Source organism: Camelina sativa, chromosome 8 (assembly GCF_030686135.1).
Source record: "Camelina sativa cultivar CO46 ecotype springtype chromosome 8, ASM3068613v1".
Taxonomy (NCBI): domain Eukaryota; kingdom Viridiplantae; phylum Streptophyta; class Magnoliopsida; order Brassicales; family Brassicaceae; genus Camelina; species Camelina sativa.
In genome coordinates this window covers 11412972-11431866 of record NC_141887.1, presented here as the reverse complement: position 1 = coordinate 11431866, position 18895 = coordinate 11412972, and the positions used below count along the sequence as shown (strand labels likewise).

The 18895-nt window shown below is 37.2% G+C and overlaps 1 protein-coding gene across 1 annotated transcript; it reads left to right on the top strand.

Moving 5' to 3' along the window:
• The first annotated feature begins 3959 nt into the window (after nt 1-3959).
• LOC104709470 (uncharacterized) lies at nt 3960-7734 on the top strand. Its single transcript, XM_087461091.1, has 10 exons — nt 3960-3986; nt 4332-4453; nt 6196-6320; nt 6397-6481; nt 6594-6729; nt 6822-6877; nt 6962-7003; nt 7094-7217; nt 7299-7457; nt 7549-7734. Exons 1-10 carry the CDS (start codon nt 3960-3962, stop codon nt 7732-7734), a joined length of 1062 nt encoding a protein of 353 aa, XP_087317217.1.
• The last annotated feature ends 11161 nt before the right edge of the window (nt 7735-18895 follow it).

The following is an 18895-nucleotide window of genomic DNA, read 5'->3' as shown; positions in this document are numbered from 1 at the left end:
TTACTACTGTTGTTTTAGACTTTTAAATAATATTTTGTTAAAATTTGAACATGAAATATTCGTGTTTAGTTATGTTTGTAATGATTATTTTTTTTTACTACAATTTTAATCTAATATCATTATTTTACTAATATATATATCTTAAAAGTTTGAGTTTAACTTAATAAAACTTTACTCTTAATTTCGACAAAGAGAATCGACGGTTAATCTTGGTTAACTTAGATGGGCATGGCCTTAATTTACGCCAATATGAAAGCCTTCGCGGCTATTAAAAAAAATATTTAAGCATTCTACGTCTCTCTAATAATTTTTTGACCATTTGGCTTTTGTTATCATCCATATCCTTGTGGTAAGATCTCAATCGATATTTACTAAATTTTTTCGTATCCTGAATTCTTGGTTTGGAAGTTTAAAGCTTTTCATAAATATTTTTTTCAGAAATTGTGATGGAAGGTGGAAGTTCTAGGAAACACAAATGGCTCATGTCAGATTTCGAATGGGAAGATAGAGCAATTGAGAAGATTAAACAAGCGTTTCAAAAATCGAGAGATGTGGTACTAAAGGAAACGACGAGACGTTTCACTGCGATACTTGATATGTTGAAAGATTATATCAAGAAAAAGGAAGAATATATTGGCCTAATCTGTCAACTTGAAACAGTCGATGCTCAAATCTCGCTAATGAATGATATCTTGGAGGGGCAAATCGACTTGGTTGCAGAGCATAACAGGCTAGAAGATGTTAGGGTTGTTATTGAGAAAAATGTCAAAGAATGTGTTGTTCCTACTGTTGATTGGGAAAAACTTCGTGTTCCTTTTAGTGGTTAACTATGTTAGAAATTTCAACTTAGACGTTCAGAGTTCTTTAATAAAATTTTTTATTATCTGTCTAAAAATTAACGGGTATTTATTTTATTATTTTATAAACCTAAAAATTTGTTAAAGCGATAATATAAAATAGAGATATTGACCTATCTACAAAATTTAATTATAATTTTATTAAATTTTTGAATTAAAATTCGGAAATAAACATAAATAGTATTGGACTTTAATATTTTACAGAAGTATTCATGGTGATATAGTTTCTATATTCATTGAATGAAATATCTATAAAAATATTTTAAACTTATTTTAATCGTAATTTTCTAAAAAAGAAATGGGAAATCTAATAATATATTTGGTGATTACTGATAAATGTACATATACCATTTAAGTTTATCCAATGACAAAGTAAACTGGAGTTTTGACGATATCGTAAAATGAAAAAATTCCAAAAATAGTTATATCATGTATATATATATATATATTCGTTTACAACTTTTTAAAGTGAAGATCGTAGGTTTCGTTTTAGCATAAGTTTTTTTCCTTTAGAAAACATGATAGACCTTCTAACCAATGCTATTAAAAAAAAATACGGGAAAAGAGACTATTTTTACGATGTGAACGACCTAAACCCCTTCATTCACGAGTGGAAAATTAACGTCAAAACACTGAGGAAGTTTGAGTGCCGTCATCCTCTTTTCAAATCAACAGACTTGATTGTTGTTGATGATAAGGTATATTTACAGTATACATCGTGTTTTGATAAAAAAATTTAAAAATTATGTTGCTTACATATTTTTGAAAATGTAGGGTAAAAAAATCCATGTGATGATGCGTCCCCCTTATCGTGATATCTTAATAAATGATCTTGAAGAAGGTGAATGGATAACGTTATCAAGATTCTCACTAACCATGGTTGATGAGATTTTAAAGCTAACTGATCATCGTTTTATGATACATTGGGGAGACAAAACATGGTTTAGAAGAATTCATCCTTTGTCTTCCAAGCAGTTTTATTCTTTTGTATCATTTAATGATATCAAAAGTGGATATTTAGACCCTGATTATTGTGTAGGTGAGATAAAAAATTATATATTATAAAACTTAAATATATCTAATAATTTATCTTCTAATGAAAATTTTATGAGCATACATTATTGGAAGAGTTTACACTGTTGGAAATCGTTTTGAAGAAGGTCCACCATATCAAGAATGGAATGAGTTGTTTGTTGTTTTGGAAAATATTGAGTAAGTCATTCAATTTTAAAAATTTTAAATTTAAATATTATCATACTCATTCATATTTTAATTCTAAAAGAAGCAAAATTGTAGGGGTGATCGATTGTCATGTCGTTTACCAAAGGAATACGCGAATGCCTTTTTCAATAATTAGATTCATTGTGTTTGTGATATCATATGTGTGTTACGTTTTACCAAACTTGAGACTAAAAACGGTTTCGTATTATTTCTTCATGTTAAAAAGTATTATTGCTTAGATTAATAAATATGTTAATTAATTAGATATTTTTAATGTAGATACATGGATGGCAACAACGGTGGAAAATTGTACAATGGTCATGATCAATCCTAAATGTCCACAAGTCACGCAGATGTTTGATTCCTTTGTCGAAATGGAGAACTGAATTTTAAATTTTTAAAGTGTAATTTGACATAATTTAAATCATTATGATATTGATCTTAGATTTTAATTAGACATATTTATATTTTAATATATTATAAATTTGGTGATTATCAAACCAGAATCATATTCTTAAGAAATTCTCATAGATATTATTATTAATAGATTAATTGACATTAAGTTTGTTTAAAATTATAATTAACAATTTTTGAAACTATACTAAATAACTAATCATAAATTTTATTATCGCATGATTTAATTATCAAATTCTATTATAGTATATATATATATATACAAACTAACTAAATAGGGTAATTACAAAATTAGTTGTGAAGATAATATAAAATTTTAATATGAAATTGAATCTTTTTAAAAAACGTTTTAAATCAAATATAGAAAAAACTATAATTAAATTATCCGATTATTTCTAAATGCTTATGGTGATACCATGATTTAGAATGTAAATATCTTAACAATATTGAATACTTATCTTAAACGAAATATTAAAAGATCGGGAAATATATATAATATATTTGGTACCCAATGATAATTGTAAAATTACCATTTAAGTTTTTCTGATGATAAATATTTGAAGTTTGACAGTATCTTAAAATGTAAATATTCCAAAAAATAAATTTTATGTATTATGTATATATAAATACGTTTAAAATTCAGAATCGTAAGTTTCGTTTTAGTCTAGATCTTTGAAACAAAAATATGGCTAGCCTTCTTTCCAATGCTATAAAAAAAAGGTCGGGAAGAGAGATTTTGATGTTGACGATCTAAACCCCTTCGTTCATAGTTGGAAAATCAACGTAAAAATATTGAGGAAGTTTGAGTGCCGTCATCCTCTTTTCAAATCAACAGACTTGATTGTAGTTGATGAGAAGGTATAATTTCATTATATAGTGTTTATTTAAATTTATTTTAATCTTTATGTACTTATGTATAACGTTTACGTAGGGTACGAAAATTCATGTATTGATGGGTTCTCCTTATCGTGACATCTTTATAAACAATTTGGAAGAAGGTGAATGGATAATGTTATCAAGTTTCTCATTAAGCAATGTTGATGGCGTTTTTAGACCAACTGACCATCGCTTTAGAATACATTGGAGAGACATGACATGGTTTAAGAAAATTCCTTCTTTGTCTTCAGAACAATTTTTCTCTTTTGTATCATTCAATGATATTAAAAGAGGATATTTAAATTCTGCTTATTGTGTAGGTAAGAATAACAATTTATTTTTCAATTGTAGGTTATGTTTGAAGTTGTTGATTACTTTAACTATTGAGAAATATTTGCAGACCTTATCGGAAGAGTGTTTAGTGTTGGAAATAACTTTGAACAAGGTCAACCATACAAAGAATGGAATGAGTTGTTTCTTGTTCTAGAAAATATTTAGTAGGTTATTCTAATTTTATAAGCTTTACGTTTTTAATTCATATTAATATAAACAAATTCTCAAAGAAGTAAAATTGTAGGGGTGTTTATGATAATGCGTTTCATGGAAGATGGCCTTACGGTAAGTTATACTTTATAATGTATTTTTAGTAATCTTTAAATTGTTATTTATAATACATATATTAAACAATTTTATGGCAGTTAATCTAATTGGATGCATCAGTAATATGGGCGAAATCAAAAGTTTCAAAAAAGAAGATAGTGCTGATCGTTGGAGTTTGATGAATCGTTACATAAAATTCACTATCAAGTCAATTGAGTAAGTTTTTTAAACATGGTATATGCAATGTATAATTATTATATATAAGTAATATAATAAATAGATAGACATATCATTGAATGATGTATATGTACTTGATAAAAATACGTTTGATGACCTTTTTGATTTCATTTATCCTTTTACAAGGGGATATGTACTGGACTGTTTCGCGACAGGATGTTATGCAAATCATATGTTCAAAAATTTCAAGCTGGGAAATGGGAAGAGGGTTTGTCTGTTCAAGATGTGGAAAGCAGTCAGATTTGGAGGTGATTAAATATGTTTATAAAATATTGTTTGTTTAAATTCAATGCTGTAAATTATTATTATGAAATTATTAATGGGTTTACTTAATATCTATAATCGTTGATGCTAGATGATCATGTTCTCCTAACAAACGGTGATGGATGCTCGGACATAATAGAGGATCCAAAGAGTGAAGACTTTGCAGATTACATGCACATGTAAATCAAATTCGTATTACTTAACATTTTTTAATTAAATATAATAATATGTGGATATATAATAAATTATATGTTTATCCAAACTTACATTTAGGTATAATTTCATTAATTATGGAGAGACCAGAATAAAAGATTTGGATGATACCGACTATCGTTTCGTTATGGACTAAAGGTAAATAACAAATCTAACTTTTTTTTGTCTAATGATTAATTGATATGGGCAACACTGCTTTAGATTATTTCTCCTCCAAATTACAGTGATGCACTTGACTCCTATATTCATCTTGCTGTTGAGGATTCTTATGAGAAGCATCGAATTCCTTATTGAGTATTTAATTGTTTTAATGATAAACATATTTGGTTAATGTTTGATTTTTAAAGATTCTGATTTATATTTAATTTAAATATCGTTAATTCAAATTTTAAATTATTTTAAAATAACATTGATTGCAAATGATGACATGTAGGGATTTGCGAAATGGTTTAATATAAAGTCCATTATTATAATTTACAAAAAAACATTTATTCCTAATGTCAACATATAGTAATTTATAACTTCTTGATGATTTTCATTAAAATTATTGAAGAATAATTATGTAAAATTTACTTAAAAATTTAGTTAACATATTTAGAATATTCATTTATGATATGTTTACATTCTTCATCATTATCGTCTTTTTTAAAAAGGTAAATATTATTTCTTTTAAAAAAATCAAGTCGGTTGTATAACATCTCTATATATTGATACGCTAATGTGTTAAAAAGTCATATGCAGAACTCAGTATGACTTCTAAAAAGATGAATGTTCGTCCCTTTGTTCAGCTATGCGATCTCAACCCTGCGCTAGACCATTACAAAATTAGAGTCCGTATCATAAGACTTTGGAAGTCATTTAAGTCTCTACAAATGGTCTTAGTTGACAGTGATGTAAGATTTAATAAGATATTTTAAGCGTAATGTTTAGTTAGTATCTCTATCATATTTTAAGAAAAATCTCGATAATAGCTTTCTAACTTCTAAACGTTATATATAGGGTACAAGGATACATGCATCTATTGCAGATGGTTTGGTCAGCAGGTTCCAGAACCAAGTCGCTGTCGGCGAGTCTAAGATAGTTGATACATTCAGCTTAGTAGATTATGATAGTAGTTATAAGACAAGTTCTTTGGGATTTAAAATCGTATTTTATAGAATCACTATGGTGAAACCATGTGATGAATTCCTAGTTCGTGTCCCAGAAAAATATTTTTAGAATTTTGCTTCTATATTGGCTGGAGAATTAGACAATAATGTATTGTTTGGTGAGTTGTTAACTTCATATTTAAAATTTTTATTTAAAGAAGAAAATTATTAATTCATATGTATTTTTGGTAGATGTTATCGGTCAGATCTTGATAGCGTTAAAACAAAAGGGAAGGATAATGTCAAATTAAGTTTCGATCTGCAAGATTTCACTTATGATTCCTTAGTAAATTTTTTTATAATTAAAATTATTTTGGAATATAATATCTAATTATAAATTCTTATTTCATGCATTCGTCATATAGTGGAACCCGGGTGAATTGCACTGTGTGGGCTGATCTTGCAAAGGCCTTTGATACACAGATAAAGGAATACCAAGATACTGTTTTCGTTTGTGTAATACGATTTGCATGCTTGAAGGAGTGGAAAGGTAATTACTGACTTTCTGAAAATCTTAGAACTTATGATTAACAAATCTAAAGTTATCAATTAAATCAAAATTTCAGGGAACAATAGTATTTTCAGTGCGTTCAACTCTACCGACATTATGATAAATCCAGTTATGCCTGAAGTGGACGAGTTTCGAAAAAAGTACACACACACACACACATATATATATATATATATATATATCCTTTCTATATTACTCAGCGATACATGCTATAAACGTTTACATGATCTTATTATTATCATAACTTTACAGGTTGCCCACTGATGCTATTGATTTAGTACAACTTGATGATGAACCAAGCCCTCAAAAATCAAAGGTGACATTATATGAGGAGTTTTTTATTATTAACGAAAAGAGTACTATGGACCAAATCGTTTGTGCACTTGAGGTAATGTTTGTAAAGAGAAAATTGATATCATATAACTTGAATTGTTTTTGAAAACTCTTTAAGTTAACAAACGTTTGGTTTATTCTTTACAGACGCGAACATGTGTGACAATCGCCAAAATTTCTTCTGTTGAAGTGTTGCCTAAATGGTATTAAATTGCATGTAAAGTTTGCAATAAGAAGGTGCAGCCGTATCCACTAGAATTTCAATCTGGAAAAGATCTACTTTATAGTTGTGGAGTTTGTGATGTTGATGTTACGGATGTTGATTACAAGTAAGTTTCACTTGGATTGTTAAAAAGTTTCTTAAGATTTGTGATTTGGAACTATATATACATTTTAATTTATGCTTAACTGTTTGAAAGGTATAAACTCATACTTCATGTTGGATATGGAAGTTCACAAAAGATTAAACTGCTCTTCTTTGACGGTCTTGCTCAACTATTTATTGGAAAAAAGGCTGAAGAACTGGCTTTGGAAAAATCAAAAGTAAGTATAGTACCATTTGAACTTCTTTTAGTTTGAAAAATATATAAACAAATATTGAATCAAGTGTTCACCTATGGTCAGGAGGATATTACAGCTATTCCTGAATCTCTTTCTGTCTTAGTATGGAAGACTATGCTGTTTAAAATTTCGATTACAAGCGATAATTTAAAGAGCGACAAGTCTGCTTATGCTGTCGAAAAGTTTTGGGAAAAGGATGACATGGTTGTTCAATTTGGCAAGGTACTTAAGAAAAAGAACAAAAACGCATAATACCATTATGAATACTATATCATTTTAATTTTTAATCTCAATGTATATAATTAAAATGTAGGAACTCTTTGGAAGGAATGAACTTTCAAATATTTCCTCGGATACAAACGATCATAAGTTGCAAATCGCACCAGCTGAAACGAGTTTGTCTTCATCTAAGAGAGATCATACAGAAAGCGATGTTGTGTCGAACGGGGGTCATAGCATGAAGACAAGGAAAAAGATCAAAACTGAACCCAGAGACTAAACAATTTACATCACTTCAAAATATATTTTCGTTTTGACATGGGTTTTTAATTATTTTAGTCTTTCACGGGGATTATGTTTTTTACAGAAAGTTTATATTATTTCAGACAACTTCCGTCACTTCAAAACGTGTTATCGTTTTGATATTGGTTTTAATTTATTTTAGTCATTTACTGGTATAATTTTAGAAATAAACAAAGATTTATATATATGATCTGACATAAATAAATAAACATAATATATAATCATTTTGGAAATATTGATAGTTAGTATATTCCTATGACCCAAAAGTAAAACTATTTTAAAATAAATTAAAGTTCCAAAAGAACGATAATACGTTAAAATAAATGGTAAAAAAATAATAGTCTGAATATTCAATACGAAAATTGAGGAAAATGAACATTAGCATTTTTGTTAATAAATATTTTTAAATTAAAAACTTAATGGTAAACTTAAATATTGTCAATATTCAATACGAAGTTTGAGGAAATACAATATTCACAGATGTGAAAACTTATCTTCTACGTGTTATATCTTATAACTCTTACTATTGTACAATGTCAACTCTAAAAAAAAAAAAAAAAAAAAAAACCAATTCTTGAGTTCTAGCTGCTTGACGTAAGAGGTAACACAAAATTTAAGCTTTTTACAATATTTCGAATCATTGAAATTTCATACTCACATGTTTCAAATGTATATTTGAAGAATCATAATGAAACGTCCAACTGGATTTCGTCGATCTACCAAGAAAAGTTCAAGTGCTGATGAATATGCACTTCGAACGCAACTTCAACCAGAACAATTAATTTTCTTTTGTGAGGATAGCATTCTGGAACCAGAAAAAAAAAAAAAAAAAAACTAGAATAACCAGGAAAGAATCAAGATCTTCTGAAGATAACTCATTGGCGCATCTTAACGTTCAAAGTTCCATTGTTGACGGTGAAGATAGTATATTGAAATCAACGAACAAGAAATCTAAATTTGATACTTGGATGGAATACAATATGATGTCTATCAACGAGACAATTAACACATATGATGAGATTGCTTCTGGATCTATATGGTGTGAGAAGAATAAAATATGGATGCAAAGATCTAACACGTCAAAGGATTGACTTTTGGAAGATCGTTTTAGAATTTAAATTTTAAATTTTTATAATAATATCTAGTTTATTTAATAGTTATGATCATGATATTACTATAATTCGTTTTGGAATTTTTATAAGGGATATATTATCACTTTCATTAGTTTCTCGAGATTCCGTTTTGATAACACAATGAAATAGCTTTTTAATAATGATTACGATATGTTGATCCAACCAAAACTACATTTTTAATATAATGCTGCTAATAAATAATTAAATTATATAAGTTGATATAATTTATTTGGAACCATATATATGATATATTAATCAGATCAAAAATTCAAAAATAAAATAATGGTTAAATTAAAATCTGATATTTATATGTAAGATTATGGAAATATAACTAAATAAAATATTGAAGAAGTTCAAGAAAGTAAATCTCAAAAAGTTGTATTAAAGATCCGCATACATAATTAGAACGATAAATAACAAATGTTTTGAAAATTAAATTAAAAAGTTAATAGGATATATAGAAACATAAGTTAATATTCGTATATATCAATAATTAGTACATTTTTAGTTTAGAGAATATATACATACTATAATTCTATATAAACAGACCTAACAGCGATATTCACTAAATGTCTAAGAAAATTAAGGTATAAATAAGAAGGATCATAATAACTCGATTATATGAATTCTTGATCGTAGTTTGGTTTATATTTTGCAGATCGCTATTCTTGACGTTTGATAACGAGACCTTCGAAGATTCCATATCGGAGGAAGAATGTTGTAATATCCGCAAACCGAAATCCCAGTTTAGGGATTGCATCGGTCGATACACTATGTGCATCAGTCGATGCAAGATTGATTTCTACGGACGAGTTTAAGTGAAACGCTGCGTTTTGGGCAAAAGAAAAGGAGAAAAACCCTTAAGTCGTTTCTTTTGTCTCATTAGTTGTTTTGGCCGCTTTTGAGAGAGACAAAAGAGAGAAAGAGTGTTCTTGGTGTTCTTGGAGATTTTCTGTGGATTGGTGGCTTTTCTGGTAAGATCTGAGGTTTAGGACGTTGTAGGAGGCTTCTAGAAGTGTTTTCCTGCGTGTTTAAGGTTCAGAATCTTCTTGGCAAAAGTAAGTGCATGACCATGGCTTATCTAAGCTGGAGATTACTCTGATCTGTTTGTTTCTGTGTTGTTAGGCTTGTTAGAATGTTATTTGAGGCGTTGGAAAGCTTTCTTGTGGCTTGGGATCGTTTCTTGTGGTTGCAGGAACGTAGATCCGGCGAGAAGCTTTGGGGAAAACGATGCTCGGCATGTGCATCGGTCGATGCTAGTGTGAGGACAGCGCGGTTTGACCTAGGAGCATCGATCGATGCCATGTCGAGGCGTCGGTCGATGCGATTAGGTTTTCCGCGTGATGTCGAGCATGCGTCGATCGACGCTAGTGGAAGCATCGGTCGATGCAAGTGAACCTTGTGTCGATCGATGCATACCCTGTGTCGGTCGATGTTGGTCCCTGATGGTGTCGGTCGATGCAAGCTTTGTGTCGGTCGATGTAGAGCCTGGTTTGTTTGTTGATTGTTGTTTGATGGTTAGAGTATCTCTATGCTTTTGTGTATAGCCCAGTAGATGGGAGGATTGTCTTACTGAGTGTTTAGAAAATACTCATGCATTGCAAAATATGTATGTGGTGCAGGTAAAGGCAAAGTGTGATCGTGGAATCAAGGCGATGAAGAGGAGGATGTTCTAGTGGTTCGTTTGGTTGTTTAGCTTCTGTTAGGTTGCTAGAGTTGAGTCCTAGAATGTTGTTTAGGATTGATGGTTTTCTGGTTTATGCTGTTTGGATCATTAGTTTATGTTTTGGAATTAATATTGGTTATTGGATTATGATTGGATTATTTATTGGTTATTGGTATCTGTTATTTCCGCTGTTGGTTGTGTTTGTGGTTAGGTGGCTAGTGGGTATGGGACCACTAGTTGTAATGTATTTATTATTATTATTAATTATTTATTAATTTAAAAAAAAAAACAGTTCAGGTCGTTTCACTTTGGTATCAGAGCCCTTACGGTTCTAGGTTTGGGTTCACTAGGTTTCTGTTGTGATGTTTGGGATAGCATGTCTTGATTGATTATGTGAGTTAGTCAATTGCGTGTGGCATGGAGTCCTTGAACATCCTCTTCGAGCCTACAGTGTGATTCCACGGTGAGTTTATGTTTCTGTGTTATGATAATTGTGTGCTTAGCCTTGTGTTCATGGTAGTGCAGATGGTTAGAGAGGATGTTGTTGCTGGTCGTGGTCGTGTTCGTGGACGCGGACGTGGTCGTGGTAGGGGCAGAGTCCCTATGGTTAGTGAGACCGAGGACCAGAGTGTGACAGCAGAGGATGTCGACGAGTCGCAGAGTGTCCAGGGGGATTCTGTGAGTGTGGCCGGAGGGGGCGGTGTTGATGCTCCAGTAGCCGGTGATGTTAGGGCCCCAGGTGCGGGTGTCCCAGTGGGTGGAGTCCCGGGTGTCGACCTTGCGGGTTTGCTGGCACAGTTTATAGCGTAGTTGCCGCAAGTGGCACCGGCTCAGGCTCAGGTAGTGCCACTAGTGGTGTCGGAGGAGCGGCAGCCAGTGGCTGCGGATGTGGGGGTCCATTCTCGTTATATCAGCATGCTGACACAGATGGGTCGTATTCGTACCGAGCGGTTTTCGGGAGATACTGATCCTACCGCTGCAGAGGCGTGGAGGATCAGTGTGGAACGTAACTTCCATACTCTGAGATGTCCTGAGGAGTTTTGGGTGGACATTGGGGTCCACCACTTGACTGGTGATGCTCAGTTGTGGTGGAGTTCTGTGGCAGCCAGGAGAGTGCAGAGGGAGATGACTTGGGCTGACTTCATCCTGGAGTTCAACCGCAAGTATTTCCCTAGAGAGGCACTGGATAGGTTGGAGGTGCAGTTCCTTCAGCTAGCTCAGGGAACTCGGTCAGTGCGGGAGCCTGACTTGGAGTTTTGTCGACTTCTGAGGTGTGGGGGTCGAGATATGGAGTCTAAGGAGGCTCAAATCAGGAGGTTTTTGAGGGCCCTAAGTGATGACTTGAGGGTTCACTGTAGAGGGCGGAGTTACGCTACGCGTGCGGAGCTGGTTTAGACTGCAGTAGGGATTGAGGAGGATATCCGGGCACAGTCAGTGGCGGCTAGCCCAGCAGTCCAGCCTAGCAAGGCACAGCATCAGGGAGGTTCTAGCAAGGGCGGCAAGCCTGCGCAGGGAACCAAGAGGAGATGGAAGGCTATGCAGAGGTCGGGTGGTCCAAGTTCCTTCGGGTGTGGAGGCAAGGATCACAAGGTTGCTAGCTGTCCCAAGAGGAGTGCTCAGACGGCAGCAGATCGTGTGTGCTATCATTGCAGGGAGCCAGGGCACATCATGCCCTATTTTCCCAAGTTGCAACCGGTAGCAGTGGCAGCGTTGCAGCAGGTGCAGTCGAGAGGGCTGCAGGTGGCACGGATTGAGCAGGCGCTACGGTTTACACGACTGCAGAGACTGGTGGAAACAGTGCCGGAGCGATCACATGTATAATTTCTTCTACTTTTTCTTTGTGAAGTCTTAGTAAGTTCAGATTTTATGTTGTCCTATGATAAACTGTTAGGTTCTCAACACATGAGGTTTGTGTAGGGACCTTGTTGGTGGGAGGGTTTAAGTCCCATTTTATGTTTGACTCTGGAGCTACTCATAGCTTCATTACCCCGGAGTGTGCAGAGAGTGCGGATATCATTGGAGATCCCGGAGAGCGTACCGGAGATGTCAGAGTTGCTGGAGGCAAGTTTCTGAGGGTCATCGATAGAGCGAGGGGTATCGATATTCAGATCGCGGGAGAGTTTTGGCCTGCAGATTTGCTTATCAGCCCAGTGGAACTGTATGACGTTATCTTGGGGATGGACTGGTTGCATCGGCATATGGTTCATCTGGATTGTCATCGAGGTAGAGTGGAGTTTAAGCGTTCAGGAGGGAAGTTGATTTATCAGGGGATTAGATCGACTTCGGGGACTCTCGTGATCTCGGCCATTCAGGCTGGGAAGATGATCAAGAAGGGCCGTGAGGCTTATTTGGTTACTATATTTATGCTAGAGTCAGTGGGGAAGTCTACGGTTAGCGGTATTCAGGTTGTAGAGGAGTTTGAGGACGTGCTCCATTCATTGCAGGGATTACCACCTCCTCGGTCTGATCCTTTTAAGATTGAACTAGAACCAGGGACGACACCGTTATCCAAGGTCCTTACAGGATGGCTCCAGCAGAGATGGCAGAGCTGAAGAAGCAGGCAGAGGATTTGTTGAGCAAGGGATTCATCCGTCCTAGTGTATCACCGTGGGGAGCGCCGATGTTGTTCGTTAAGAAGAAGGATGGGAGTTTCCGCTTGTGTATTGATTACAGGGTTTTGAACCGGGTCACTGTGAAGAACAAGTACCCTCTTCCGAGGATCGATGAGTTATTGGATCAGTTGAGAGGTGCTACTTGGTTATCCAAGATAGATCTGGCGTCGGGTTATCATCAGATCCCGATAGATGAGGCAGATGTGAGGAAGACTGCTATCAGGACGAGGTATGGGCATTATGAGTTTGTGGTGATGCCGTTTGGGTTGACTAACGCACCAGCTGCGTTTATGAGATTGATGAACAGCGTGTTCCAGGAGTTTCTGGACGTGTTTGTCATCATTTTCATCGACGACATCCTGGTCTATTCTAAGAGTCCTGAGGAGCATGCATTGCATTTGAGGGCAGTTCTGGAGAAGCTGCGGGAGCAGAAATTGTTTGCTAAGTTGAGCAAGTGTAGTTTCTAGCAGCGTGAGATGGGTTTTCTGGGTCATATTGTGTCTGCAAATGGGGTTTCTGTAGATCCGGAGAAGATTCAGGCTATCAGGGATTGGCCTAGACCGCAGAATGCCATAGAGATCAGGAGTTTTCTCGGGTTGGTAAGGTATTACAGGAGATTTGTGCAGGGGTTTGCTTACAGAGCACGTCCTATGACTAAGTTGACGGGGAAGGATGTTCCTTTTGTCTGGTCATAGGACTGTGAGGAGGGCTTTGCAAGCCTGAAGGAGATGTTGACTACTGCTCCGGTGTTGGCTTTGCCTGAGCAGGGAGAACCCTATGTGGTTTATACAGATGCATCTAGAGTGGGTTTGGGATGTGTGTTGATGCAGCATGGGAAGGTGATTGCCTATGCTTTGCGGCAGTTGCGGAAGCATGAGGGCAACTATCCTACTCATGATCTGAAGATGGGTGCTGTAGTTTTTGCCCTGAAGATTTGGGGATCTTATCTTTATGGTGCAAAACTACAGGTGTTTACAGATCATAAGAGCCTGAAGTATATATTCACTCAGCCCGGGCTGAACTTGAGGCAGAGGCGGTGGATGGAGCTGGTGGCGGAATATGATCTGGAGATATCCTATAATCCTGGTAAGGCTAACTTGGTTGCAGATGCTTTGAGTCGGAAGCGGGCGGCTTCGGCTCAGGAGCAGGATATGGAGTCTCTGGTAGGGGACATCAGTGCGTTGAGCTTGTGTGCGGTTTCTCAGGAGCCGTTGGGTTTGGTTGCAGCTGATAGAGCAGATTTGTTGAGCAGAGTGCGGTTGGCTCAGGAGTCGGATTTGGGGCTGGTGAATGCCTCAAAGGATGTTGACTCAGAGTATCGGGTTTTGGCTAATGGTACTATTCTGGTGCATGGGCGGATCTGTGTGTCCAAGGATGAGGAGTTGACGCAGGAGATTCTGAGAGAGACTCATGCTAGCATGTTTTCTATTCATCTGGGGGCGGCTAAGATGTACCGAGATCTCAAGAGGTACTATCACTGGGTCGGGATGAAGAAGGATGTGGCTAGTTGGGTTGTGAGGTGCGATGTGTGTCAGCTAGTGAAGGCTGAGCATCAGGAACCAGGTGGGTTGCGGAAGAGTCTTCCCATTCCAGAGTGGAAGTGGGATATGATTACTATGGACTTCGTGGTGGTTTTGCCAGTGTCCAGGACGTTTGATGCTATTTGGGTCGTTGTGGACCGGTTGACTAAGTCGGCACATTTTCTGGCCATTAAGAAGACTAATGGAGCAGCTGTCTTGGCTAAGAAGTATGTGAAGGAGATAGTCAGGTTGCATGGGGTGCCAGCGAGCATTGTGTCTGATAGGGATTCCAAGTTCACTTCGGTGTTCTGGAAGGCATTTCAGGCAGAGATGGGCAGTAAGGTGCATATGAGTACAGCTTATCATCCCCAGTCAGATGGACAGTCAGAGAGGACGATCCAGACGCTGGAGGATTTGCTGAGAATGTGTGTGTTGGATTGGGTAGGCCATTGGGCAGATCACTTGAGCTTGGTAAAGTTTGCTTACAACAACAGTTACTAGGCGAGTATTGGCATGGCTCCTTATGAGGCTTTGTATGGGAGGTCGTGTCGTACACCGTTATGCTGGACTCAGGTGGGAGAGAAAAGTATGTACGGGGCAGATTTTGTTCAGGAGACCTCGGAGAAAATTCGGGTTCTCAAGCTAAACATGAAGGAAGCTACGGATCGGCAGAGTAGTTATGCCGATAGGAGGAGGAGAGATCTTGAGTTTCAGGTTGGAGATAGAGTGTACCTCAAGATGGCCATGTTGCGGGGTCCGAACAAGTCATTGACTGAGACTAAGTTGAGTCCAAGGTATATGAGTCCGTTTAGAGTGATTGAGCGAGTTGGACCAATGGCATATAGACTGGAGTTACCTAAGGTTATGTGTGCATCCATAAGGTTTTCCATGTGACTATGTTGCGGAAGTGTCTCCACGAGGATGATCAGTTGTTGGCTAAGATTCTTGAGGATCTTCAGCCTAACATGACTTTGGAGGCGAGACCAGTGAGGGTTCTCGAGAGGAGGATCAAGGAACTTCGGAAGAAGAAGATTCCTTTAATGAGAGTCCTTTAAGACTGTGATGGTGTTGAGGAGCAGACTTGGGAGCCAGAGGCGAGGATGAAGGCAAGGTTCAAGAAGTGGTTCGAGAAGCAGGTCGCAACTTGAACTTGTCTAGCCAGGTCCCCGTTGTAGTCAGTGGCTGGAGCGGGAATGGAGTATTCCAGCCCATCTTTCTTGTTTACTTGGTCGCTTGGGGTAGTTGGTTGTGCGACTAAGTAACAAGATGAGGTGGTGTTTGGGGTACAAATTTTTCGCGAGGCAGTGTGTTGGAGGAAAGTTTCCTAATTTAAAAGTTTCTATAAGTGGAAAGTGCTAAAAATGGAAATTTTTATGTGAGTTAGCATTTGTCCATTTCTAGTGGCAGAGAGCCTTGGAGAGGGCTTGTGTGGCCTTAGTGGCAGACTTTTGAGTCATTGCGCCGTGTCTGGTGGTCTTTTGAGTTATTGTGTGGTCTTTGTGGCAGGCTGTTTAGCGATTGTGTGGCCTTTTTGGCGGGCTGTTTAGCCATTGTGTGGCCTTTGTAGCGGGCTGTTTAGCCATTGTGTGGTCTTTGTGGCGAGCAGTTTAGCCAGAGTGTGGCCTTTGTGGCTGGTTGTATAGCCAGAGTGCTTGTTGAGGCGGTCCTTCGGGACAGATGGTCTTTGTGACGGTCCTTCAGGACGAGTGGCCTTGGTGGCGGTCCTTTTTAGGACATTTGTTTTGGCCTAGGTGGCGGTCCTGTTTAGGACATTTGTTTGGCCTTGGTGGCGGTCCTGCTTAGGACAATTGTTTGGCCTTGGTGGCGGTCCTGTTTAGGACATTTGTTTGGCCTTTCTGGCGGCCCGTTGGGCAGTGAGATGATCATTGTCTGGTCATGAGGTATTCTAGTGAGGGGATATGTGGTTGGTACGGCATCGTGTTGTCTTACGCCAGCCATGGGAAGGAAACCTGGATAGGGATAGGACTCAGACGTGTTCAGAATTGTTTGCTCGTGACTCTTGGGGGACTTAGTTCCTCCTAGTACCGTCATATTCTAAGACTTTGTGGCTTGGGAGTATGGTTGGTATATCGACTTCGGATGACGATCCGGGGGCGTGCTGTAGGGTGGCAACCCGAGAGACGAGTCTTGGACTCCCTTATATCCATTATGGCGTGCGGGCTTAGGCCCGATGAGGAGCCAATATTATGGCATGCAGGCTTCGGTCTGATGAGGAGCCAATAAAAACTCAAGGTTTAGGCCTGTGAGTAAAAAGGAGAGTCCAAAAGTCGAGAGCAAATAATGCCTGGAGCGTGAGTCTATCGCCTAGAGGTGACCTTTCGTACATCGGTCGGAGGAATGTGGGCCATGGAGACGGTAGCACGGGAGTCCTTGGCTGAGTGTTGATCGAGATTCGAGGACGAATCTAAATTGGTGGGGGAGAATTGTAACATCCACGAACCGAAATCCCAGTTTAGGGATTGCATCGGTCGATGCAAGGTTGTTTTCTGCGGACGAGTTTAAGTGAAATGTTGCGGTTTGGGCAAAGGAAAAGGGGAAAAACCCTTAAGTCGTTTCTTTTGTCTCATTAGTTGTTTTGGCCGCTTTTGAGAGAGACAAAAGAGAGAAAGAGTGTTCTTGGTGTTCTTGGAGATTTTCTGTGGATTGGTGGCTTTTCTGATGAGATCTGAGGTTTAGGACGTTGTAGGAGGCTTCTAGAAGTGTTTTCCTACGTGTTTAAGGTTCAGAATCTTCTTGGCAAAGGTAAGTGCATGACCATGGCTTATCTAAGCTGGAGATTACTCTGATCTGTTTGTTTCTGTTTTGTTAGGCTTGTTAGAATGTTATTTGAGGCGTTGGGAAGCTTTCTTGTGGCTTGGGATCGTTTCTTGTGGTTGCAGGAACGTAGATCCGGCGAGAAGCTTTGGGGAAAACGATGCTCGGCATGTGCATCGGTCGATGCACTATGTGCGTCAGTCAATGCTAGTGCGAGGACGGCGTGGTTTGATGCGATTAGGGTTTCCGCGTGATGTCGAGCATGCGTCGATCGATGCTAGTGGAAGCATCGGTCGATGCAAGTGAACCTTGTGTCGATCGATGCATACCATGTGTCGGTCGATGCTGGTCCCTGATGGTGTCGGTCGATGCAAGCTTTGTGTCGATCGATGCAGAGCCTGGTTTGTTTGTTGATTATTGTTTGATGGTTAGAGTATCTCTATTGCTTATGTGTATAGCCCAGTAGATGGGAGGATTGCCTTACTGAGTGTTTATAAAATACTCATGCATTGCAATTTGTGTTTGTGGTGCAGGTAAAGGCAAAGTGTAATCGTGGAATCAAGGCAATGAAGAGGAGGATGTTCTAGTGGTTCGCTTGGTTGTCTAGCTTCTGTTAGGTTGCTAGAGTTGAGTCCTAGAATGTTGTTTAGGATTGCTGGTTCTCTGGTTTTTGCTGTTTGGATCATTAGTTTATGTTTTGGAATTAATATTGGTTATTGGATTATGATTGGATTATTTATTGGTTATTGGTATCTGTTATTTCCGCTGTTGGTTGTGTTTTTGATTAGGTGGCTAGTGGGTATAGGACCACTAGCTGTAGTGTATTTATTATTATTATTTATTATTTATTAATTAAAAAAAAAACGGGTCAGGTCGTCTCAAATGTATCGACACATGCTGTCTCTAGAAAACGTAACGACATTTTCAATTTTTTATATTAAAAGATATATTATATTCAAAGCTAAGAGATCGTAGGCAACGACATTGAAATCCAGGTGTTAGTTCTACGATAAATCTACCTGCTTTTACGAATGCATTAAATATTCAGAATCCTGACTCACATAAGACGGCGAGGTTGAAAAGAATGCAAATATTGAAGTCTAAAAGGGCAAAAAAAAAGAAAAGAGGTTATATGTTCGGAAAGGAATTTATTAATATATATGTAAATATATAAATGCTAATTAACTAATTCAATCGTTACCTATGCAGAAAATTTTCTTCTTCCTGGACTACACAAAGATTTCGCATGTTACGTCACAACTGATTCGGATACGAACGATGAAAGTGATTCTGATAGCTCTACTGATGAGAATTCATTTGAGATAAATGATAACGATGCGATATCTGACAAGTTTCTTAGGTTTCCTCCAGTAAAAGCTAAGTTACTAAATAATGGTATAGCTCGATGCATATGTGATTGGTTATATGATAG

Excerpts from the sequence above, each read along its gene's own strand:
- LOC104709470 (XM_087461091.1), top strand. The coding sequence starts at position 3,960 with ATGCGTTTCATGGAAGATGGCCTTACG. Across the intron at positions 4,454-6,195 it reads GAAAGCAGTCAGATTTGGAG|TGGAACCCGGGTGAATTGCA; the intron begins GTGATTAAATAT and ends TTCGTCATATAG. Across the intron at positions 7,218-7,298 it reads TGGCTTTGGAAAAATCAAAA|GAGGATATTACAGCTATTCC; the intron begins GTAAGTATAGTA and ends ACCTATGGTCAG.